The sequence below is a fragment of the Elephas maximus genome, chromosome 11 (assembly GCF_024166365.1).
Source record: "Elephas maximus indicus isolate mEleMax1 chromosome 11, mEleMax1 primary haplotype, whole genome shotgun sequence".
Classification (NCBI taxonomy): Eukaryota; Metazoa; Chordata; class Mammalia; order Proboscidea; family Elephantidae; genus Elephas; species Elephas maximus.
Genome location: NC_064829.1, coordinates 9,926,726 through 9,951,426, shown reverse-complemented (window position 1 = coordinate 9,951,426; position 24,701 = coordinate 9,926,726). Strand labels below are relative to the sequence as shown.

Sequence of the window (24,701 nt, the reverse complement as noted above, 5' to 3'; positions counted from 1 at the left end):
CTGACTTGATTTGTAAACTTTCACTTAGAGCACAATAAAAAAATTTTTTAAAAAAACTGATGTTTGCAGAATATAATTCTTATTTCTTTTTTGAGTTTTATGCCTTTACCGTTCCTTCTTAAATAGTTACTGCAAGGACTTTGAATTCTGGAGTAAAATAGGAGTAATGGTGGTTGTGCACTTTAACTTGATGTATTACTTGTTTGTTCCTTGCATAGAAACCAAAACCAAATCCATTGCCATCGAGTCAATTCAGACTCATAGCAACCCTATACGACAGAGTAGAACAGCCCCATAGGGTTTCTAAGAAGCAGCTGGATTCAAACCGCTGACCTTTTCTTTAACAGCTGAGCCCTAAGCCACTGTGTCACCAGGGCTCCTTGCATATAAACCAAAAACCAAACCTGTTGCCATTGAGTCAGTTCTGACTCATAGCGACCCTATAGGATAGAGTGGAACTGCCCCACCAGGTTTCCAAGGAGCAGCAGGTGGATTCAAACTGCCAACCTTTTGGTTAGCAGCCAAACACTTAACCGCTGAGTCACCAGAGCTCCTCTTTGCATATAGGGCCATATATATAAAATGTCCAATAGCCCGCAACCACAGAATTCCTTTCTTTTGGATGCAAATATTAAAATTGCATTATTCCTGCATACTTCAAACTTCTCTTTAAATACTCTTTCTAAAAACACTAAGATGGTTTTTACTCTTCTCCATTTCAGGCCCCTGACATTTATGGGATCACAGACAAAGAGGGTTCTGCTTACTCCCCTCACACATTCGGCTCGTCCTTTCCGTGTCTCAAACCATGACAGGAGCAGCCGGCGAGGGGTGATGGCCAGCAGCCTAAAGGAACTCATCAGCAAGGTGCGTGTTCCACCAGTCCTCAGAAGGTCCCAAAACTCAGAGGGCTGTTGCCACGAGTGCTGAGCCAATGCAAAGACAGAAATGTTTAGGAAAAAAAGCATGTCCAACTTGTTAGACTATCTTCTTGCCTCTGAGAGTCAGGGCAGCCATTTCTCAGTGGTCCAAGGAGACATCGTTGCCTCTCTATACTGTAAAAGACAGGCACAAGGGCAAAACCCTTAAACATAGCCACCAATGGATCATGTTGCTTGATTTCTTTGATAATAGAGAATACAGGGAAAGAGCAAACTTTGGAAATCTGTTTTTGGTTATAAAGCCCAGGGAAGAATAATCCTTAATCCAAAACTGTGTCCCAGATCACCAGATAAAGACGTATCACAGCCTCTCAGAGAAGCATAACTTAGGTAAAGATAGCTACGGAAACAAGAAGCGAGCCTGCAAATGCGGTCTCTGCAGCAAGAGAGCATTCAGGTACACCTCAGGAGACAAGGCTCTTCAGGAATCACACCTACAGGGTGACTCTTAGTATTTGTGAAGTTAGCAATTTTTGAAATCATAAATGTTACTCAGTGTAATCACTTATGTCATTAAAATTCCTTAAGAAGGTAGGTCCTTCAAAAATCTTAACTTCTAGTTTCCTAAGCATGAGACTGAACCATAGGTACCAACTAAGGTATATCTTTAGCATTTACATTTTATCAAAATCAGCCAACACTTTTGAAAACTCTAACCTAATAAATGTCATCAAATGGACACATGGAAATGTCTTGCTTCATCTTGTTTCTCTGATGCACATCTAGACCCTGGATGCCCTCATTATCACTGCTGGGCTGGTCACTTTGGTGCTGGAGGAAGATGGCACCGTGGTGGATACAGAAGAGTTCTTTCAGACCTTAGCAGACAACACACATTTCATGATCTTGGAAAAAGAACAGAAGTGGACCCCGGTAAGCAAAAACACAGTTATCCAAACAAACATCTGACCTGCCAAAGTGTACTCGCTACTGTGGTGCTGACTTGCCCACTCTCTAAATATAAACTTTGCATCAGTCTAATAATTGGACTACTGGTTCTTGTATTTCTAGGAAGCTTAGAACCTCTGTAAACTTGGCCTATATGATTTAAAGCAAGCAATTTTGAGGGACAAGCTCTGGCCAGTGAGTAAGCCAGATCCTTTTAAAGTATGAAAATGCGGCCTGGTGACTAATCACTGTACCTGTTTCCTTAGGAGGCCAGAGAAGCTAACATAACCAATGAAGTCAGGTAGGGTGTGTGTGTGTGTGTGTGTAAATACAGTGGTTTAGAAAAGCAAAGACATAGGATGAAGTCTTCTATATTTGGGAAAACTATAGATTATACACCTTGAAAAACTCTCCCACAAAAAAAAAACACCTAAAAGTGTAAAGCAAAATATTAAAACATCTAGCTAGAATTTCTGGAAATGAAAAATATAGCAATTGAAATAAAGTAAATGGAGACTCAGGTTAGACAGAATTGAAGAAATAATAACAGGCCTACAGGATATGTCTGTGGAAAGTGCCCACGACATAACAGGCAAGACAGAGATGGAAAACACAACAGAAGTCAGAGCCATGACTGAGAAGATCTTGGCATCCTCAGGATAGAGAAGGGTTTTTGATTTACTTTATTTTTAAGAAACAAGACACAATGCACAAACCATTAAATAAAAATTATAAATTCAACTCCATTAAGAATTTTGCTCAGCTCACACTTCCTGATCTCAGAACCTACTATACAACCACAGTAGTCAAAACAGCCTGGTACTGGTACAATGACAGACACATAGACCCATGGAACAGAATTGAGAACCCAGAAGTAAATTCATTCACCTATGGACAGCTGACCTTCCAAAAAGGGCCAAAGCCCATCAAATGGAGAAAAGACTATCTCTTTGACAAATGGGGCTGGCAAAACTGGATATCTATCTGTAGAAAAATGAAAAATAAGACCTATACCTCACCCCATATACAAAAGGCAGCTCAAAATGGATCAAAGATCTAAACATAAAACCTAAAACTATGAAGATCACAGAAGAAAAAACAGGGACAACTCTAGGAATACATGGCATAAATAACATACCAAACATAATTAAAAATGCACAAACAGCAGAAGATAAACTACATAAATGGGACCTCCTAAAAATTAAACACCTATGCTCAACAAAAGGCTTCTCCAAAAGAGTGAAAAGAGAAACACAGACTGGCAAAAAAATTTTGGCTATGACATATCCAACAAGGCGCTAATCTCTAAAATTTATAGAAAACATCAACACCTCAACAATAAAAACAAACAATCGAATTAAAAAATGGGCAAAAGATATGAATGGGCACTTCAACAAAGAAGACATTCAGGTGACAAACAAACACGTGAAGAAATGCTCACAGTCGTTAGCCGTCAGAGAGATGCCAATCAAAACTACAGTTGAGATACCATCTCATCCTGACAATAATGGCACTAACCAAAAAACAAAACAACAAATGCTAGCAAGGTTATGGGAAGATTGGAACTCTTATACTCCATTGGTGAGAATGTAAAATGGTACAACCACTATGGAAAATTGTGTGGTGCTTCCTTAAAAATCTAGAAATAAAAATACTGTATGATTCAGCAATCCCACACCTAGGTATATACCCCAGGGAAATAAGAGCCGTGACATAAATAGACACGTGCACTTCAATGTTCATTGCAGCACTATTCACAATAGCAAAAAGTTGGAAACAACCTAAGTGCACATCAACAGGAAAATGGATAAAGAAACTGTGGTATATACACACAACGGGATACTACCCAATGAAAAAGAACAACGATGAATCCTAGAAACATCTCACAACGTGGATGAACTTGGAGGACAAATAAGTCAATTGAAAAAAGTCAAATACTGTGTGAGACCACTACTATAAAGAATCAGTAAAAGAGTTATACACACACAAATTCTTTGATGGTTACCAGGGGTGGGAGGGTGAAGGAGGAAAAATCACCAACTAGAAAGAAGAACCATGTTAATGCTGGTGAAAGGAAATACATTACACAACAGAGACTATGGCCCTAAGACACTCTTCTAACATGGAACTGAAGCCATTCCTGGAGACCACCTTTCAGCCAAACAGTAGACAGACAGGCCTACAAAATAAATGATAACACCCTAGTGGAGCAAGCTCCTTAGAACAGTTAATTATATGAGACCAAAAGGGCAAAATCTGACCAAAATCAGAGAAGAGAAAGCAGTAAGGGGTAGGAAAGCCGGACAAAAGGTAATGGGGAACACAAGGCGGAAACGGGGAGAGTGCTGACACATTGAGGGAACTGTGACCAATGTCTTAGAACATTCTGTGTACAAATTGTTGAATGGGAAAACTATCTTGTTGTGTAAACCTCCACCTAAAGCACAATAAAATATTTTTTTTAAAAAGAAGAATTTTGTTCATGAAAAGACACCATCAAGGAAGTAAAACAATAAGCCACAAGATGGGAGAAGATGTTTACACCATAATCTGGCAAAGGATTAGTATTCAGAAAATTTAAATGTTCCACACAAGTTGGTTATGGAAACAACAGACAATCCAACACACACACACACACACACAAATGAGCAAAAGAAAGAGACGATAAAACAAGAGGAAGATGGACAACTTATTGGTGATTAGGGAAGCCCACAATACTCAGATGAATGGATAAACAAAATCTGGTACATACACACAATGGAATACTACTCAGTCGGTAAGAGAAATGAAGTCTTGATACATGTTACAGGATGGATAGAGCTTGAAGACACTTTGCTGAGTGAAATAAGTCAATCACAAAAGGACAAATATTGCATGACCTCACTTATATAAAAAGACAAGAAAAGGCACCTATATAGAGACTGAAGTTTATTCGTGGTTACCAGGGGTGGGAGGGAGGGGGAACACTAAGTTTCAGTTTACCGTGATGGGGAAAAGTGAAACTGATTAAGGGTAGGGTTGCATGGTTGATTTTTGTAAGTGCTGTGAATAAGCTGACTACCTGTAAAAAGTTGAATTGGCAAAAGTTTTGTGATAGACGTATTTACAACAACAAAAAAGAGTAGCAGCTGCTGAGGCTACCTATGTACAGCCTCAGGGGACTTGGTTCCTTGGTTTGGAGGTTTATGGTCATGATTTCATTGGACATCCCAGTTAATTGGCCTAATAACATGTTTACTGCTTCTGTTCTACCGCCTACTTCCTTGTGTAGTGCCTGGGGTCTTAAAAGCTTGCAAGCAGCCATCCAAGGCAAAACAACTGGTCTCTGTTTACTTGGAGCAACAGAGGAAGAAGGAGAGTCAGGAATAGGATAGGAAATGGAATGTGTGGTTAATTGCCTCCATAAACAACTGCTTGCTTTGCCATGAGACCAGAAGAACTGGGATGGTACCCAGCTACCGTTACTGAAAAAAAAATTTTTTTTTTATTGTATTCTAGAGGAAGGTTTACAGAACAAACTAGTTTCTCATTAAACACTTAGTACCCATATTGTTTTATGACATTGGTTAACACTCTCCCTTCTCAACCTTGGGTTCCCTATTACCAGCTTTCTTGTCCCCTCCTACCTTCTAATCCTTGCCCGTGGGCTAGTATGGCCCTTTGGTCTCATTTTGTTTTATGGTCCTGTCTAATCCTTGGCTGAAGGGTGAACCTCAGGAGTGACTTCATTACTGAGCTAAAAAGATGTCTGGGGGCCATACTCTCAGGTGTTTCTCCAGTCTCTGTCAAGCCAGTAAGTCTGGTCTTTTTTCGTGAGTTAGAATTTTGTTCTATATTTTTCTCCAGCTCTGACTGGGACTCTCTATTGTGATCCCTGTCAGAGCAGTCAGTGGTGGTAGCTGGGCACTATTTAGCTGCACTGAACTCAGACTGGTGGAGGCCATGGTAGTTGTGGTCTGTTAGTCCTTTGGACTATCTTTCCCTTGTGTCTTTAGTTTTCTTCATTCTCCCTTGCCCCCGATGGATGAAACCAGTGCAGTATCTTAGATGGCCACTCCAAGTTTTTAAGACCCCAGATGCTACTCACCAAAGTAGAATGTAGAACATTTTCTTTATAAACTGTGTTATGCCAATTGAGCTACATGTTCCCTGAGACCATCGTCCCCACAGCCCCATCCCAGTAATTCAGTCCCTCAGGGGGTTTGGACGTATCTATGAAGCTTCCATGACCTTGCCTAGGACAAGTTGTGCTGGCTTCCCCAGTATGTCACCGCTTATCTATTGTCTATTTAGTGTTTGTCCATCCCCACCCCTCACCTCCCTTGTAGCCATCAAAGATTATTTCTTTTTGTGTGTAAACCTCTTCATGAGTTTTTATAGCAGTGGTCTCACACAATATTTGTCCTTTTGTGATTGACTTATTTCACTCAGCATAATGCTCTCCATATTCATCCATGTTATGAGATGCTTCATAAATTCATCATTGTTCTTTATCATTGCGTAATACTCCATTGTGTGTATGTATGCACCATAGTTTGTTTATCCATTCATCTGTTTATGGGCATCTAGGTTGTTTCCATCTTTTTGCTGTTGTGAACAATGGTGCAGTGAACATGGGTGTGCATATGTCTGTTCATGCGATGACTCTCATTTCTCTAGGATGTATTCCTAAGAGTGGGATTGCGGATCACATGGTATTAAGGAAGCACCGTATCATTTTCCAAAGTGGTTGTACCATTTTGCATTCCCACCAGCAGTACATAAGAGTTTCACTCTCCCCGCAATCTCTCCAACATTTGTTATTTTCTTTTTTTTTTGATTCGTGCCGGTGATGCTGAGGTGAGATTGTATCTCGTTGTTGTCTTGATTGGCATTTCTCTAATGGCTTGTGGTCTCGAGCGTTTCCTCACGTGTCTGTCTGTTGGCTGCATAAGTGTCTTCCTTGGTGAAGTGTCTGTTCATTTCCTTTGCCCATTTTTTAATTGGGTTTTTTGTCTTTTTGTTGTAGAGACATTGGATTTTCCTGTGGATTTTAGAGATTAGACCTTTGCCGGATTTGTAATAGCCAAATTTTTTTTCCCAGTCTGTAGGTTCTCTTTTCACTCTTTCAGTGAAGTCTCTTGATGAGAATAAGTGTTTAATTTTTAGAAATCCCAGTCATCTAGCTTATCTTCTGGAATTCGTGTGCTGTTAGTTATGGTTTGTATCCTGTTATTGCCATGTATTAGGTCCTCTCGTGTTGATCCTATTTTTTCTTTATGATCTTTATAGTTTTTGGTTTTATATTTAGGTCTTTGATCCATTTTGAGTTAGTTTTTGTTCATGGTGTGAGGTATGGGTTCTGTTTCTTTTTTTTTTTTTTTGCAGATGGACATCCTGTTTTGCCAGCACCATTTGTTAAAACATTACTGAAAATTTTGAGCAAATATTCCATAGAAGTATCCTGATCAAAAGGAGTAAAATTTAGAACAGAATTTCAAATTTTCATGGAATTCAGGTTTTCTGGAGCCATGGAGGGTGGATGAATCCCTGAAATTATTGCCCTGAGATAATCCTTAAGTCTTAAACCAAAAATATCCCCTGAAGTCCTCTTAAAAGCAAACAATAGTTTAGCTTAACTAGTAAAGAATGTCTGCCTTGAGCATTACACTCTTTTAGGAGTTATCTATATGGGATCAAATTGAAAACAGCAACTTGAAAGATTAGATAGGAACCTTTGAGGGCATTGTGTTTATGTTAATGGGGGAGGAACGACTCAGAAAAGGAGGGTGAGAATGGTGGCATAACTTGAAGAATGTAATCAATGTCACAGAATTGTACATGTAAAAACTGTTAATTGGTGTTATTTCACTCTGTATATCCTCAACAACAACAACAAAAGAAAATTAAAAAAAAGAAAAACCACAATACAGTATCATTCTACACAATCAGATTTTTTCCATTTTTAAGGTATGGAACAACAAACTGTCTTCTACTCCCACCAAGAGCCCTTTAAAACAATATGCCTCTATCACGGAGTTGACGCACATCCTTGTTTATGTGTGTTATATCAAGAGAATCTATAAAATATAGATATCGATAAATCAGTGGTTCTCTACTGGGTTCAATTTTGCTCTCTGGGGAACTCTAGGCAATGTCTGAAGACACTGCTGGTTGTTACAACAGAGGGCATGGTGTGCTACTGACAGCTAGTGGGTAGAGCCCAGAAATGCTGCTAAACATCCTACAATGCACAGGACAGCCCCCACAAGAGAGTTATCTGGCCCCAAACATCAGGATTCTGAGGCTGAGAAACCCTGTTATATAGATATTTATCATATTAGAAATTAAAAATATTAATTAATTAAAATAACAACTCAACATAAAAAAACATAAATAACACATTTTTATGAAAAGTAATATTTTCCTAAACAAAAAAAAAATTTCTGTGAAAAGCATGACATTTTTGAAAATCTCTTTAATGCCTGGCTTAATGGAAGACAGCTAGGTTCTCTTATCTGTTTCAACATTCAGTCTGTTTGCAGTATGTTGTCTTGAAGTGTATGAAGAAAACCCAGCTCACGCAGATAAGTAATTGGCAAATAGGGGAATATTCTAATATAACCTTTTCAGATAATTGTGGATATCCTTCTGTGATACTACATCAAAATTCAACAACTGGTAGTTCCATAAAGGCTAGCTGCAATGTGGAACCAGAAGCTGTGGCTGTGGGTTTCCTCTTCCGTTACACTGAAGTCCATCTCAGTCCATCTTGCATGTAGAGTGGGTCTCTTACCCTGAGAGAGACATCATGCACTGGTTATTCTGGAAAAATCGATTCACCAAGTTATACAGCTTTCCCTAACGTATGGTGGAAAACTTCACTGCGGGTTCCTGAGAGAGTGAGAGCCAAAAAAGGCACATTATGGCTTAGTTTTTATTATGAAAATTATTTTGACATCTCAACTTCCTGAAAGGGTCTTGGGAGCCCCCAAGTGTCTCCAGGGTACACTTTGAGAATGTCTGCATTAACCATTTACATATCATTCAAAAATATGCAAAATTAGTAACACAACATTTGAGATATATGTGTGCTAAAAACAAACAGATGATACACACCTTACATGCTGTCACCTCTTGAGGGGAGGTGGGAGGTGGGAGAGGGGAAGTGGGAGTGTAATTTGGGAGAGGTACATGGGCCTCTAAGGACTGAAAATATTTTGTCTGTAGAGTGGTGAGTACACCCATCATCTTATTATTCCTCATTTTTACATATGTTGTGTGTATATTCCTCTACATATCAAATATTTTATAATTTTTCTAACTAGAATTAAAAACCTACCAAAACCAAACCAAACCCAGTGCCGTCGAGTCGATTCCGACTCATAGCGACCCTATAGGACAGAGTAGAACTGCCCCATAAAGTTTCTGGGAAGCACCTGGCAGATTCGAACTGCCGACCCTTTGATTCGCAGCCATAGCACTTAACTCCTACGCCACCAGGGTTTCCTAAAAAACTACAGATCAGTTATAAAAACCACAAAATTTTAAATAAAATTCTATTTTTGTAGCAGGTGAGCAGACCATGGCTGTAGATGGGGGACCAGTGGAGTGAATTAGATGAGTCTTTTATAAGACAGTCTTTGTTTAAGGAAGGTGTGGTTGGCTAAATGGAGCCCTGGTAGCACAGCGCATAAGAGCTAGACTGCTAACCAAAAGGTTGGCAGTTCAAATCTACCAGGTGCTCCTTGGAAACCCTATGGGGCAGTTCTACTCTGTCCTGTAGGGTCGCTATGAGTCAGAATCAACTCAATGGCAATGGGCTTGGTTTGGTTTGGTTGGCTAAATATGGCCCCCACAGACATCCTAATCCCCAGAACCTGTGAATATGTAACCTAACATGGTTGGCAGATATGATTAAGTTAAGGACCTTGAGATGGGGAGATTATCCTAGATTATCCCGGTGGGCCAATGTAATCAGAAGGGTCCTCACAAAAGAGACGCAGCAGGCAGGGTGAGAGATGGAAGCTGAGAGCAGTGACGTAAGGAAGGGCTGTGAGCCAGGGAGACCAATTTTGGACTTCTCACCTCCAGAACTGTAAGAGAATAGTGTTGTTTTAAGCCATTGAATTTGTGGTAATTCAGAGGGAAGGATGTTATTTGTTTGTTTGTTTTTATAAACGAGACCCTGTGAACATAGGCCTGGGTTAGGAGTCAGTTGAGATGCAGACTCATCCCCAGAGTGGAGTGGGCCACCAAGATACTTAGCTGAAGTGGTGATGTGATTGAGAAGGATAATGCTGTGGTGTGACTGTTAGGGACTTCTCAGTCTGATATCAGCCTGGTTGGGATATGAGTTAGGTTTCTAGACTTGGCCAGAAGAGCCTCTTAACGCTACACACTTAATAACTGGACCAAAAAGAAAAAAACCAGACCCACTGCTATCAAGCCAATCCTGATCCCGACTCATAGCGACCCTGTAGGACAGGGTAGAACTGCCCATAGAGTTTCAAAGGAGCTCCTGGTGAATTCAAACTGCCAACCTTTTGTTTTGCAGCCATAGCTCTTTGACCACTGCGGCACCAGGGTGTCCCTACTAACTGGACAGCAGATAAAAACCTGTGAAGGGAGTCTTCTGTTTTATACTTTTCAACCTTCTTCCTTTTAGGACAGAAATGGCAGGCACTTTTATCAGTGAGGCCCATTCTGTTTGAGTTGGGCAAAAATTTCAACCAAGAAGTAACCACCAGATGTCTCCCTTCTTCAGTAGAAACTCCTTTTAAAGCCTGCAAGAAAGTAGCTCTTTAGGGACTTAGGGAAGAGGGTAGGGCAGGAATCATTTCCTTCTTCCTTAACCTTTTTTTTTTTTTTTAACCTTTAGTAAATACAGAAATCCACATGCTCAGATGCTAGGTCACGTGTGCACTGATTTTGTGAAGGCATCTTCACCTTGATGGAACACTGAGACTTAAGGAAGACACTTAGAGGAAGTAAGAAAAAAATTCAAAAGTCAGAAATGTGAGGCAATGAAAAACAGTTGGACAAGACAGGCTTATAGGTGAAAACCCCTTTGGATTCTTGGTATCTTAATTTTTTTTATTTTATCTTTATTTTTTTATTGTGGTAAAATATATATAACACAAAATTTGCCATTTTAATCATTTCTAAGTGTGTACTGTTCAGTAGCATCCACAATGTTGTATAACTACCACTACTACCTATTTCTAGAATTTTGTCATCATCCCCAACAGAAACTCTGAATCCATTAAGCAATGACGCCCTATTTCCTGTTCCCCTCAGTCCCTGGAAATTTCCATTCTACTTCCTATATCTATGAATATCCCCATTCTAGATACCTTATGTAAGTGTAATCATCTAATATTTGTCCTTTTGTGTCTGACTTATTTCATTCAGCATAATGTTTTCAAGGTTCATCCATGTTGTAGCATATATCAAAATTTCCTTTCTTTTTATGGCTGAATAATATGACATTTTATGGATATACCACATTTTATTTACCCATTCGTCTGTTAATGGAAATGAGTTGTTTCCGCTTTTACTTATTGTGAGTAATGCTGCAATGACCACTGGGGTCCAAGTGTCTGTTTAAGTTCCTGTTTTCAAGTCTTTTGGGTATATACCTAGGAATGGAATTGCTGGGTCATATGGTAATTCTACATTTAATATTTTGAGGAACAACCAAACTCTTTTCCATAGGGGTTGGTCATCTTAACTTTTAAAAATAATGTTGCCTAAATGATGGCTAGTTCTGCACCCTAAAAAGGCAGCAGGGCCTCATATGCATTAGACATTGGGTCTCTTTGGCCCAGTGGACCAAAAGGGTACATTAGACATCTAAACCTCTAGTTGTTTATGGTCTGTGTGGTAGGAATATGGGAATAAAGAAGAGTGGCTACAATAAGAAGGACTTTTGTTCTTTTCAGAGAACTTATGTTTTAACTTCAATATATTATTGTCATTAATGAATTTAACATTCACAGTGTCAACTTCTTCCAACCTCAGAGGTTCTTGGGATCCAGTAAATCAATTAATCATCTAAATTTGAGTCCTGAATACTGCAAGATTAGTGTGAGGAGCAAACTCCTTAGGAAGAGCAGCTCCTACACTCTGGGACACCTTTGTTCTCTTCTTATTTTTTTAAAGTTTTTGTGGGAAACATTGTGTTACGGTGTCATTTATAAATCTAGAGATTTTCAGAGGTCTCTGACTTACCCCTCCCAGTCTTAACGGGCGCCTGAGGCTTTGGGTAGACTAAGAGTGGACACTGTAAGCAAATGGCATTCAGTGCTCCCAAGAAGTCAGCTTCCATCCAGGGCAGTTACTAGAAAATAGAACGCTTGGGTTTGGGGAAGCACTGGGCAAGTTCTAATTCTATCCCTTACTTAGGCCATGCGGTTCTGGTACCTTCTGCCTAGTTCCTCTTGTATAATGCAAACAGCTTCTTTGAAGGTGTTACAGTATTGTAGTCATGAGATGAGGCCACCCATGTCCATCAAGCAACATTGTAGCTTTAAGTTACAGGGGAGAGTGAGTCTCAACAACAACACAACATTCACCACACAGTGTCACCCTGAAATCCAGGCCCAAAGCCAGATCAGACTCATCCTGAGTCACTAAACTGAAAGTGTGAAGTGACAGATACTTGGTTGCTTAATTTGAACATGCCAAACCACACCAAACTCATTGCCATCGAGTTTATTCCGGCTCATGGCAACCTCGTGAGTTACAAAGTGAACTGCTCCATAGGGTTTTCTTGGCTATAATCCATATGGAAGCAGATCACCGGGTGTAAAAATGGCATGGGGGCAGTGTCTGACCTTTAACTTCACAAGTGGGAAGGAGAACCAAGATGAATAGCCCCAGGCTGATTCCTATGAGGCAGAGGTCAGACATGTCTCTTCTCTCCACCACCTTTACCGACTCTGACACCAGTCATCCCATGGCACTCTTCACTTCTCTGCTGAGTTCCATAATTCATTGCAATGGCCACACAGAACTCACACACCACACTCGCAGTTATGGGGTCTATCAGGGAAGTAACAGTTACAATTCAGGCTCAGGAACAGTCAGGATACAGTTCTCCCATCAGGACAGCCTCTTCTCAGCCATGCCACAACTCTCTCTGGCCCCTTGGCCGCTGCCCTGTTTGGTCAAGCATTACAAAGCTCTTTTAGCTCTGCCAATAAGTGCCCAGAGACACCCCACTCAGCCAGTAAGCCTCGGCCTGAAGGCACTCAGTTCTAGCTCTGTGGGTCAGCAAACCTAGCTCCACAAAGCGCCCAGAGACACCCCACTCTGCCAGCAAGCCTCCTGCCCAAAGGCTCTCAGCCTTCTCGCTCCATGGGCAGGGAAGCTGACCACACCACCCTGATGGTCTCCTGTCAGTATCCTGGTTCTGCTGCTTCTGCTGCTGCCATTTCTATGCTGCTGCTTCTTGCTGTCTTGCCATCTTCAGTGTCACAGCTCTCTGTCTGTCTTCTGGGTCTAGGAGGGTCTCAGCACAGGAATTACAGGTCTAAAAGACACACTCCACTCCCGATTCTTCTTCCTTGGTCATGGTGAGATCCTCTTTCTGCTCTGGAATTAGCTCTGTTTTAAGCATAGTGGGATGGCAAAACTGACCATAATTACCTAATCTGCACAGTCCCATCCAAGTGGTTACAAGACCACAGCAAGAAAGGCCACACAAAAGCGATCCATCACGCTGCACCAGGACTCTCTCTTGAAGCGCTGCTAGGTTAACTCAAACCACCAACCTTTCGGTTAGTAGCCAGGAGCAAACCGTTTGTACCACCCTGGAACCTTCTGAACATCAAAGTGGGATAAGCATACTGTCCTGCTGAAAACACCACTCAAATGATTAGCAGCCTAGTTGCTAACAGATTTTAAACTGACTTTTACAAGAGCCTGAATAACATAAAACCAGAATTACAAGATGTAAATGTCATGGTTAGGAATGCTCCTAACATCTGTTTATGCTTTCATTGCAATAGGGCAATCAGTATGCTCCAGCTTACCAACAGCCAAAGAAATCAGGTATAGCAAGAGTCACCTTCGACTTATACAAGCTGAGCCCCAGAGACTTCATCGGCTGCCTCAATGTGAAGGCCACCATGTATGAGATGTATTCGGTGTCCTACGACATCCGGTGTACCAGTGCCAAGGCCCTGCTGAGGTAAGGACTTCACACAGTCAAGCATAGGGGCCTCATCCCTGCTCAAGGTGACAGAGCAGGGTGGCTGCTCCCAGCTTACTCCCTGGGCACAGAGCCTGAGATTCTGGTCTAGCTTTTTATTGTTTAAATACACCCTATTTTGTGTTTAACTTTATGCTACTGACTTATTTTAAAAAACAGAAAGTCTCGTCTTGAGCCAAAATATAATATTTTTTTTCTCCAAAGACCATTAAATACTAAAAGGAAACAAAAACCACATAATAAATGTAAAGAAGAACCAAATTCCTTTTAAAAACTAGAGCTGCACAGTGTAAAACATTAACTCTGAGCAACAGCAGCTAAAACCAGACCTTGGAGAGCCTGGTGTAGCCACCCACTCCCCCACCAGCTCTTTGACCCGTGTTTTCCGTAGTAAATTTGCCCCTCCTGGTAGTGTGGCCTGCCATGCTCCCTCCTCACATTGTGCCATGGCGCCCTCAGCTCCCGAGGCTGGTGCCAGGCTGTCTGCAGGGCATCACCCAGCAGCCTTTAGAAAACAGACTCCCAGTTTACACCCAGGTCCCTCTGAGCAATTCAGGGCCTTCGAGAGGCTCCGTGGGGCCCCTGCTGCATGAGCAGGCTGGAGAGCTCCTGCCACAGAGCCCTGGCCTGAGAGGGACACCTGCCTTACTCCTGAGCACCAGCTGTGTGACCGTTAGCAGGTTACTCAGCATCTCTGAGCTTTGGTTTCATCATCTTTAAAATGAGGGTACTTCCAAATTTTTTATGGTTGCATAGGCTCTAAATACATCTACTTCCAGTTCTTAAATAAATTCACCCTTGATTCTCTAAAGAAACTAATTTTATGTAGCCCGAAAGGATGGAAGGAGAGAGGCTGACAACACAGGATGGTCTTTGAAGCTACTATAAAAAGTTTGCAACTGCTGTGTTCCAGTGCTCTCTGTAAATGCCCTCTGGGCAGGGTTTGCCTGAAGTATTTCTTCTCTTTGATGGCACTGTTCCTTCCTCTGCTGTCTCCATAGGACTGCCCTCCTCTTCCTCCGCTGTCCCTGTAGGGCTGCCTTCCTCTTCCCTGTGCTCATAGCAGGGAAAATGCCTTGGGGTGGAACCTGCTCTGCTCTGTGGGTCTCACATGGCTGGGCATTTGGCTTCTGTGAAGCCTCCGTCTTCCACGTACACCATTTGTGGCTGATGCTCAGACAACGGTTACTGGCCTGGTGTTAAAATCTTGATTATTTTTGCTAGAATGGGAGAAAACAGCTTTATTGTTTGATTTTTAAAGCGAGGCATGAGTAACAACTTAGATGACTATAATGAAGAAGGTAAACCTCACCCCAAAACCCCGCCTTGGCAAAATCTTTCTTGAAAGGTGAAGTCAGTCTACGAGCAGCCACAGAATTGGCTGAAATGTCAAAACAAAAGCACTGCCTGTGACGGAGTCTGTGGCAAAGGACAGGCCACCAGAGTGGGTGCAGCCCCCAGGACAGCACGGCCAAGAGCCTCACACCAGGGCGGTTGACCCTCCCAGGTCTAGTGGCCCAGAATGGGCTTCAGTCGCAGCTCGCTTGATTGCGGTCCCACTACTAACTTAGAAGTGATGGAACTTTAAAAAACAAACAAAATACTTTAGCTTCAGACTAGGTAGAGATTAAGAATTTATATTAAAGCTATTTGTTTAGTCTGAAATAGTACTACTGTCGGACTCAGCCCTAGGATGTAGATGCAATGGTGGGGTCAAGTTTTTCTCTCACTGTAACCTCTGCAAACAAGTGTGAATACCCTCGTTGCCCTTTCTTCTCCTTTCACACTGACTATTGATTTCGGTAACAAGTTTCGCAAAACCAACAAGACCGCTGGAACAACTGAGCAGGCAAAGTACTAGCCACAGCATGTCCCTTCGTGCAGTGGGGTCTACCTTCCCCGGAGCTCCCTGGATGAATAACCAGGCCAGGTTTGGAAGTGGCTGGTAGATGCCATGCTACTCAAAGGATGACCCCAGAGCGGCAGCATCACATCACTTGGGAGCCTTAGTGAATTGGCACCTGTGCCGTATCAGGATCCCAGGTGACTGTGTGCCATTAGAGCGTTAGAGCAGTGCTTCTCCAACACTGAAGCACGGAGTGTTTGCGCATCCTGAGCTCGGAGCAAGTGGTGGGAGCAGAGCTCTCCTGACGCGTCTCCTTGTCCCTTCCCCCCAGGAGTGTGCTGCGGTTCCTGTCCTACGCCGCCCAGGTGACTGGGCAGTTTCTCATCTACACGGGCTCCTACATGCTGCGGGTGCTGGGTGACTCTGAAGAGCCGCCTGCCCCCAGGTCACGCTCCAAGGGAAAGGCCATGTGTGGGTAATGATGTGCGTGGGGAGCCACCAGCCTTTTTATCCAGTTGTCCACTTCCAGTAACTAATTCTGAAGATGCTTATGTTCTTAGCCACATGCCACTTGCAGGCTGCCAGCCACTTCTATTCTGGACTAGTGGCCAGATGAAAGAAAAGAGGTGTCATGTCACTTGAAATGGGGGCTCTATAGCAGGGTGCCCAGGAAGGAGGAGGGCGGTGGGGAGGGGGCTCATGGGCCTTAGGAAGCCACCAAGCAGCAGGTGTGTCCTGGAGTGGCCAAGGAGCAGCAGCACATACTGTAGACCGACTGCCATAAATCAGTCACAAGAGTTACTTTTAACATGTGCAGGACTTCCTCCTATCTCTTTCATCTCCCCAAAAAACAAACAGTGCTTTCATGCAATTGCGAAACTCGAAACCCTTTTAAGTCTTTAGTAGTACTTGGTGCTGCAAAAGTAAAGAACTGTCAAAAGCTATTTTGTGGGGGGCTGTTTTTGTTTGTCTTGTTTTGTTTTTAATGTAGGTCATTCATGTGCCCAAAGGGACTAGAAAGCTTAAGGACTTGAATCTTTGGAGGTCTTCAAGCAGCACTTCCACTTCGTTTGCTTTCTTTCTTCCTTCTTCCCTCCCTTCCCTCCCTCCCGCCCTCTCTCCGTCCCTCTCTCCCTTTCTTTCCTGTGTGTGTGTGTGTGTGTGTGTGAATACTGTATTTCTTACTTTAATATTTGATAGAATTCACGAGTGAAATCTTCTGCTCCTGGAGTTGCCTTCGTGAAGAGTTTTTTGGCTTCTGTTTTTGTTATTCTGACAAAATTTTATTTTAACCATATATTTTTTTAAGCAATAGCTCTGTATCCCCCAGCCCTTGGTAACCACTATTTTACTTCTGTCTCTATGCTTTTGCCTATCCTAGCTATTTCATGTAAGTGAGATCATGTAGCATTTGTCCTTTTGTGTTTGACTTACTTCACTCAGCATAATGTTTTCAAGACTCATCCATGTGGCAGCATGTATCAAGACTCCGTTTCTCTTTATATCTGAATAATATCCCATTGTATGTTGCACCATATTTTATCCATTCATTGCTGATAAACACTTGGGTTGTTTCCACATTTTGGCTACTGTGAGCAAGGCTACAATGAACATTGGAGTACATGTGTCTGAGTCGATGCTTTCAGTTCTTCGTGGTATATACATAGAAGTAGAATTGTTAGGTCATAGGATAATTCTATGTTTAACTTTTTGAGGAACCACCAAACTGGTTTTCACAGTGGCTGTACGATCTTACATTCCCACCAGCAGTGGATGAGGGTTCCAATTTCCCCACATGATGGCCAACATTTGTCATTTTCCATTTTTTTTATAGTGGGTGTGAAGTGGTATCTCATTGTGGTTTTGACTTCAAGACACACTTTCAGCCCTTTTCTAAACAAACGAAAACCCTGCTGGAAGGGAGGCATGGTAGTAGGGGACAGCATCTTCAGTTACTAATGTCGCCTGTGGTATCAGTCAGGGCCCTTGGTCAGGGGAGTAAGGGTCGACTCAGCTGGTTGAGGGTAAAAGGAGCCATACTGGCTCATGTCACTGAGAAGGCCAGCAGTTGCTCTAGCTCCAGGCCTGGCTGGTCACAGACACTCAGTGAAGTTGTGGGGCCATCTCTCCACATTTTTCAGCCTGCTTTTCTCTGAAGTGGCTTTGTTTTCAGGATGGCTGTCCTCACAGGAAGCTCTGGGGATGACCTTCCGGGTGCAGTTATGGTGCTTGGTGGTAGGCTCTGGCTAGGCAGGCTGCACACTCAGCCCTGGAGACAGGGCAGAATAAGCCCCCACCAGGTGGACTCGAGTTGGGGCACAGGACCCCAAAGGGAAAAGGGGACTATCACCAGAGTAAAGGGGAATAGATGCTGGGAGGCAAGTCAAGTGTGAGCAGCTTCTGATTTTCCTACTAAGAAATGTTGCCTTTCTCCTTTCGCCGCTGACACGCAGACACTCCGAAGTACCCAAAGCACTAGAAGAACAGAATCCTGGCCCCAGGTCTCTGGCTCCTGGTTACCTCAGACCTTCCCGCTGGCCCCTCACAGACAGAGCTGCATCCCCCTGCCTCCTTGCTGTGACCCAGCTCCTCCAACTGTCGCTGTCTCTGAGCTTGGGGCTGGTAGGATCGGTTGGACAACTGGGCCAGGAAGACCCTCGCCCCCCCACCCTCGACCACGACCCCCAGGAGAGGTAAAAATACCTAGAGACAGCCTTTCCATTAACACAGTGAAAAATTCAGTATTTTTGCGTCATTGCTTCCCTATTTCAGAATACAGTGCAGATGGAGGGCGTTTGCCAAGGCTTGCCGAGCTCCTTCCTAAAGTCCCCCATCACCGCCCCGACCCCCGCCCACTGGGAATCGCGTCACTCACCCAGGCTGCGGCGGTCGCAGGAAGTGACTATAAGTTTCCAAAAAAGGACTTTTCCCTGGAGCGCCGGAGCCCGCTGACTCAGCGCCCGGCCCTGCTGGGGACCGGGACGTCTGCGGTCCCCGCGCCCGGGGGGCGTTCGATTCCACAGGACGCCCGGGGGCTTCTGGAAGCCGCGGCGCCTTCCCCAGTCAGCACGTCAGTGATCCCGGGACCCGTCCGGGGCCTGCAGCGAAGGCAGCCTCCCCCACCTCGGGGTGCGTCCCAAGGAGACCGCAGCACCAGAGCCCCCGTTTACCCGGGGTCTCTACACGGAAAGGGAGCCCGTGTCTCTGGCTCTGATTAGCGGCTTGCACGCCAAACAGGACGCTTTCTGGGTCTAGTCTCGTTTTCTGTGCTTCCCTCCCCCCCCCCCCGCCCCGGTAGCCCCACCAGCTCAGGGAAAGGATTGTCACCCTTTGTTACCGGGGCGCAGCTCTCGTGCCGGGCTGGGGGTGGCTGTGCCTCCAAGAAACTTCAGCAGGTCTACACGTCGCCGGCATCCCTACCCGGGGCTCCGGTGCCTCTCCTGGCAACCTCTCTGTGGCTAAGCCCTATAGCACCCATTTACCGACTTCATAGTTCAGAAAAAAAGAAAATCGCTCTTATGAGCTGCAGGTTCCAGACTCTTTCATTTCTGGGTGGACCTTGGTGCTTATTAGCACCCCCTTTCCAAGGCGACCTATACAACGAGCTCCATCCACGCCCGGCTTCCCCCCAGGTCCGGGAACAGCCCACCAGGGGCGAGGGGCAAGGGGCGCTCTCTGCTGGAACAGAGAACAAATTTCTGAATGGTTGAATTGAGGATGTGAAAATGAAATATTTTAAAAGCCATTACCTCACAGCCATTACCTCTTATAATCAGTCTGCTGTGCACACACTTTGCTTCCCCAAGTCTCTTTCCCCATCTGTAAAATTAAAGCCAAAACTAGGTGGTCCTGGAATTCCATTCTCAGACTTATTTTCTTGTAAAGGGGTTAAAAAAAAAACCTAAGCTGAGGGCCTTTTGTCAACCTCTCATCCTTCAGCTCTCCACAGCCCTCTCTTCTATGTCCAGCCCTGTGAAATGTCTTTCCAACATGGCGACCCTAACACTGGGATTCCATTTCCTCACACAAAAGTTCTCCTTTCTTCTCATATGACACAGCATCTCTGTGCTGCTTCTATTCAGAGAAGTCAGGTGAGCATATCCACCCTGTAGAGAGCCAAGGCCATCCCTTGCGGGCCCACAGTGGGATCACAGCGGGGATGAGGGGGATGGTTGCTTTCCTCCAGGGACCTAGAGCTGCAAGAACCATAGTCTTTCCTCAGGGACCAGCCACAGACTTGCAACTGCCTTCACCTGCAGACTTGTAACTGCAAGAGGCACCATTCCCATGCGGTGCCTCCTGTGTTCTGCTTCCGCCACTCACCACTCGCTGTTACACATAGATCGTATGTAGAGAAAACCAGTGCAGCTTCCCCTCCCCTTTCTGGGTGTCACTTTCTTTTGTCACAACTTAAGAAATCACAGAGTGAGGTGCGATCTTCCCAAGACCCTCTCATCATAACAGCAGCCCCTCAAAGCCCCTATGTTGTTGGTAAGTGCCACAGAGTCGGTTCCAACTCATAACAACCCTATGGGACAGAGTAGAAAAGCTCCATAGGGTTTCTGAGGAGCAGCTGGTGGATTTGAACTGCTGACCTTTTGGCTAGCAGCTGAGCTCTTAACCACTGTGCTACCAGGGCTCCAAAGGCCCTATAACCAAAAAAAAACCCAAACCCATTGTCGTCGAATTCATTCCAACTCATAGTGACACTATAGGACGGAGTAGAACTGTCCCATTGAGTTTCGAAGGAGCACCTGGTAGACTCAAACTTCTGACCTTTGGGTCAGAAATGGGCAAAAAGTGTAACTTTTAAAATTTGATTCACTTTCTTTCTTTTTTTTTTTGAATACTTTAGATGAAGTTTTACATAACAAACTAGCTTCTCATTAAACGGTTAGTGCACATTTACTCCACACATATTGTTTTGTGACATTGGTTACCAACCCCACAACATGTCAACACTCTCCCTTCTTGTCCTTGGGTTCCCTATTACCATCTTACCTGTTCCCTCCTTCCTTCTAGTTCTTGCCCTCGAGCTGGTGCGCCCCATTTTGTTTTATGGGCCTGTCTAATCTTTGACCGAAGGATGAACCTCAAGAGTGACTTCATTACTGAACTAAAAGGGTGTCTGGGGGCCAGGGGTTTCACCAGTCTGTCAGGCCAGTAAGTCTGGTCTTTTTTTGTTTGTTATAATTTTGTTCTACATTCTTCTCCAGCTCTGTCTGGGACCCTCTATTATGATCCCTGTCAGAGCAGTCAGTGTTGGTACCCTGGCACCATCTAGTTGTGCTGGACTCAGTCTGATGAAGGCTGTGGTGGATGTGGTCCATTAGTCCTTTGGACTAATCTTTCCTTGGTGTCTTTAGTTTTCTTCATTCTCCCTTGCTCCCAATGGGGTGAGACCACTAGAGTGTCTTAGAGGGCCACTCACAAGCTTTTAAGACCCCAGACGCTACTCACCAAAGTAGAATGTGGAATATTTTCTTTATAAATTATGTTATGCCAATTGAGCTAGGTGTTCCCAACACCATGGTCCCCACAGCCCTTAGCCCAGTAATTTGATCCTTCAGGGAGTTTGGACATGTCTATGGAGCTTCCATGGCCTTGCCTTGTACAAGGTGTTCTGGGTTCTCCAGGACTGTGCAGTGTCTTACCCTTCACCAAAGTTACCACTTATCTATTGTCTATTTAGTGTTTTTCCATTCCCACCTCTCCTCTCCCTGGTAACCATCAAAGATTGTTTCTTTTTGTGTGTAAACATTTTCATGAGTTTTTATAGTAGTGGTCTCATACAATATCTGTCCTTTTGTGATTGACTTATTTCACTCATCATAATGCCCTCCAGATTCATCCATGTTGTGAGATGCTTCACAGATTCATCATTGTTCTTCATCATTGCACAGTATTCCACTGCATGTATGTCCCATAGTTTGTTTATCCATTCATCTGTGGATGGGCATCTAGGTTGATTCACTTTTCAAACTCAAGCCACATTCCACTGGGTGGCAGGGTCTCTCCACCTCACACCCCAGACATGTGGGGGGGAGGAAGGGGGAAACATACTCTGGCCTCCCCAAGTTACCCCATCTGCTGTGATCTTTGGAGGTCAGTCTGTGAAGGTCACTGCTACATCTTTCTTGTCCCAGCTGTGAGGCTGTTTAAAATCCCACTGGTCACGACCAGGTCCTCCCTCCTCTGAACACAGAGGGAAACAGAGGTGCACACACATCTCTAGTCTGCTTGGGTGTCTGTGACCCCACCACTGACTCCAGGGTCCAGGACCTGACTCTTCCTAACTAGTGCTCTACTTTTCTCCCTCACCCTGCCAACCTTTTCTACTCTTATCACCCTTCAGCAACACAAAGGACCAGGGAGCCCAACAGGAAACTCAAAACCTAGGAGGACTGGGGATGGGGGAAGCAAGAAGACCTCACTCCTATCACAGATGCTGTGACCTCAGTTCTCCTAATCGGGCACAATTCGTGGGAATGGGGTGTGGGAAGATATGTGAGATGTGATTACTGTCAAGCCACATACCAACGCCTGCCTCTTTATATAGTTATACCTCAAATATACAAACAAAAGAAAAACCTAAAAGGGTATTGCTTGGACATGCTCATTTACCTAATTCGCAAGGATTCACTCCAAATGACATTTTACTTAAAAAAACAAAACAAAACTCACATTCACCCATCCAGGGTGAAGCATCCCCTGTGAGGGCATGTGGAGGGAGGTGCTGTGGGGCCGGAGGACCGCTCCACCAGAGGCCACTTGTTATCTAAGGGTGAGCGTGAGTCATGGCGGCATGTGACAGAAGCCTCCATGTTCTCATCACCTCGGTTTGAACATTTTCTGGTACGGGGCCCCTCACAGAAGCAGCTGATTATACGTTGTCAGTTTTGTTAGTTATTTTAAAAGCCAAATTTTGGGTCCCTAAAACTTCCACCCATAGGTTCCAATTCTGCCTCTTGAGTAAAGCCTATCTGGCCTCCACACGGGGTGCAGTTAATATTTGAGCCCAGCATCTCCCCACATGGGCCTCTGCACGTGCCCTCGTGGCCTCAGGGCAGTTCAGGCACCAGCAGAGAAGCTACCCAGCCCTTATCAGGGCGGGCACTGTGGTCTCCAACTCCTGGGCCATCTCCAGACCTGAAGGAGCACTCCCTGGAATCAGAATTCCTTTCATTAGCATCTTCTCCTGCAGCCTCTACCATGTGAATGGGAAAAGTGAGACAACAACAAGAGCTTCCAGAGACATTTCCTGATTTGTGCGGCACAAAGGGAGCAGATTTCCACAGCTGCGGGAGTCCAGAGAAGAGCCAGACCCCAGAGCAGGGTACTGGAGGACTCTGGGACGCTCTGGGTTCAGAGCTGGCTGTGGGAGAGGGCTGTGTTCTAAAGGGACAGGGGCTGTGCACGTGGGGAGGACTGCAGACAGGTGAGGCCCGGCTGTGTGGCTGGCTGTCAGGTACAGACTCTGCATTTAGACCCAACTACTTGAGCTCTCTCTTTTTTTTTTTTACTTGAGCTCTCAGCATCTGGGGGGCCACAATCACTCTTCGAAAAATAATAAAGCACCTTCTAAATCCGTGGGGAGGGCAGAGAGAAGGATACACCCACGGGGGTGGGGTTGGAAAAACACTAAATAGACCATAGATAAACGGTAACTTTGGTGAAGGGTAAGAGTGTACACAATACTGGGGAAGCCAGCACAACTTGACCAAGGCGGGGTCTTGGAAGCTCCACAGACACATCCAAACTCCCTGAAGGACCAAATTACTGGGCTAAGGGCTGTGGGGACCACGGTGTTGGGAACATCTAGCTCAACTGGTATAACAGTTTATAAAGAAAATGTTCTACATTCTCCTTTGGTGAGTAGCGTCTGGGGTCTTAAACGCTTGTGAATGACTGACCATCTAATATACTCCACTGATCTCAACTCATTGGGAGCAAGGGAGAATGAGGAAAACTAAAGACACCAAGGAAAGATCAGTCCAAAGGACTAATGGACAACAAGTACCACACCCTCCACAAGACTGAGTTCAGTGCAAGTGGATGGTGCCTGGCTGCCACTGCCAGTGCTCTGGCGCAGATCACAGTAGAGGGTCCTGGACAGAGCTGGAGAAAAATGTAGAACAAAATTCTAACTCACAAAAAAAGACCAGACTTACTTGCCTGACAGAGACTGAGAAACCCTGGGAGTATGGCCCCTGACACCCTATTAGCTCAGTAATGAGGTCACTCCTGCGGTTCACCCTTCAGCCAAAGATTACACAGGCCCATAAAACAAAATGAGACTAAAGGGGCACACTAGCCCAGGGGCAGGGACTAGCAGGAAGGAGGGGCAGGAAAGACGGTAATAGGGAACCCAAGGTCTAGAAAGGAGAGTGTTGAAATGTTGTGGGGTTGATAACCAATAAGAAGCTAGTTTGTTCTGTAAACCTTCATCTAAAGTACAATTAAAAAAGAAAAAGAATGTGAGCCCATTTTTGAAAGTCCTAAAAGCTATTCAAATGCAAATGACTCAGCCTAGAAGATGTGCTCCCCCCCCCCATCAGCAGGTCACCTGTAAAAATAATAATAAGAAACCAATACCCAGCTCATTTCCTAAATTTGGATCTGTGGGTTGAAAAATAATTATTATTTCAGCAACAAAACATGACTGGCTTATTATTGGTGGTGATAAAGTTTGATTCATTCAAGTTGAAAACATTAAAAACATGTATTTCCTCAGAATGGCAATCATGTTATATTAAAGCTCATAGTTAAAAAAAAAAAAAAAAAAGTATAATTGTCTATAAGGAAAAAAATTCACACTATGGACCAATTG

At 44.1% G+C, this 24,701-nt stretch overlaps 1 protein-coding gene across 4 annotated transcripts in view; it reads left to right on the top strand.

The window, feature by feature from the left end:
* Positions 1 to 18,292, top strand: part of CIDEA (cell death inducing DFFA like effector a) — a 44,584-nt gene extending 26,292 nt beyond the window's left edge. For all 4 annotated transcript variants that reach the window (XM_049901883.1, XM_049901884.1, XM_049901885.1 and 1 more), the window contains exons 2-5: positions 723 to 867; positions 1,668 to 1,814; positions 13,823 to 14,004; positions 16,203 to 18,292. In XM_049901883.1, coding sequence (XP_049757840.1) covers positions 736 to 867; positions 1,668 to 1,814; positions 13,823 to 14,004; positions 16,203 to 16,350 — 609 coding nt within the window. In that variant the 5' untranslated portion in view covers positions 723 to 735 and the 3' untranslated portion in view covers positions 16,351 to 18,292. The remainder of the gene's footprint in view (positions 1 to 722; positions 868 to 1,667; positions 1,815 to 13,822; positions 14,005 to 16,202) is intronic.
* The last annotated feature ends 6,409 nt before the right edge of the window (positions 18,293 to 24,701 follow it).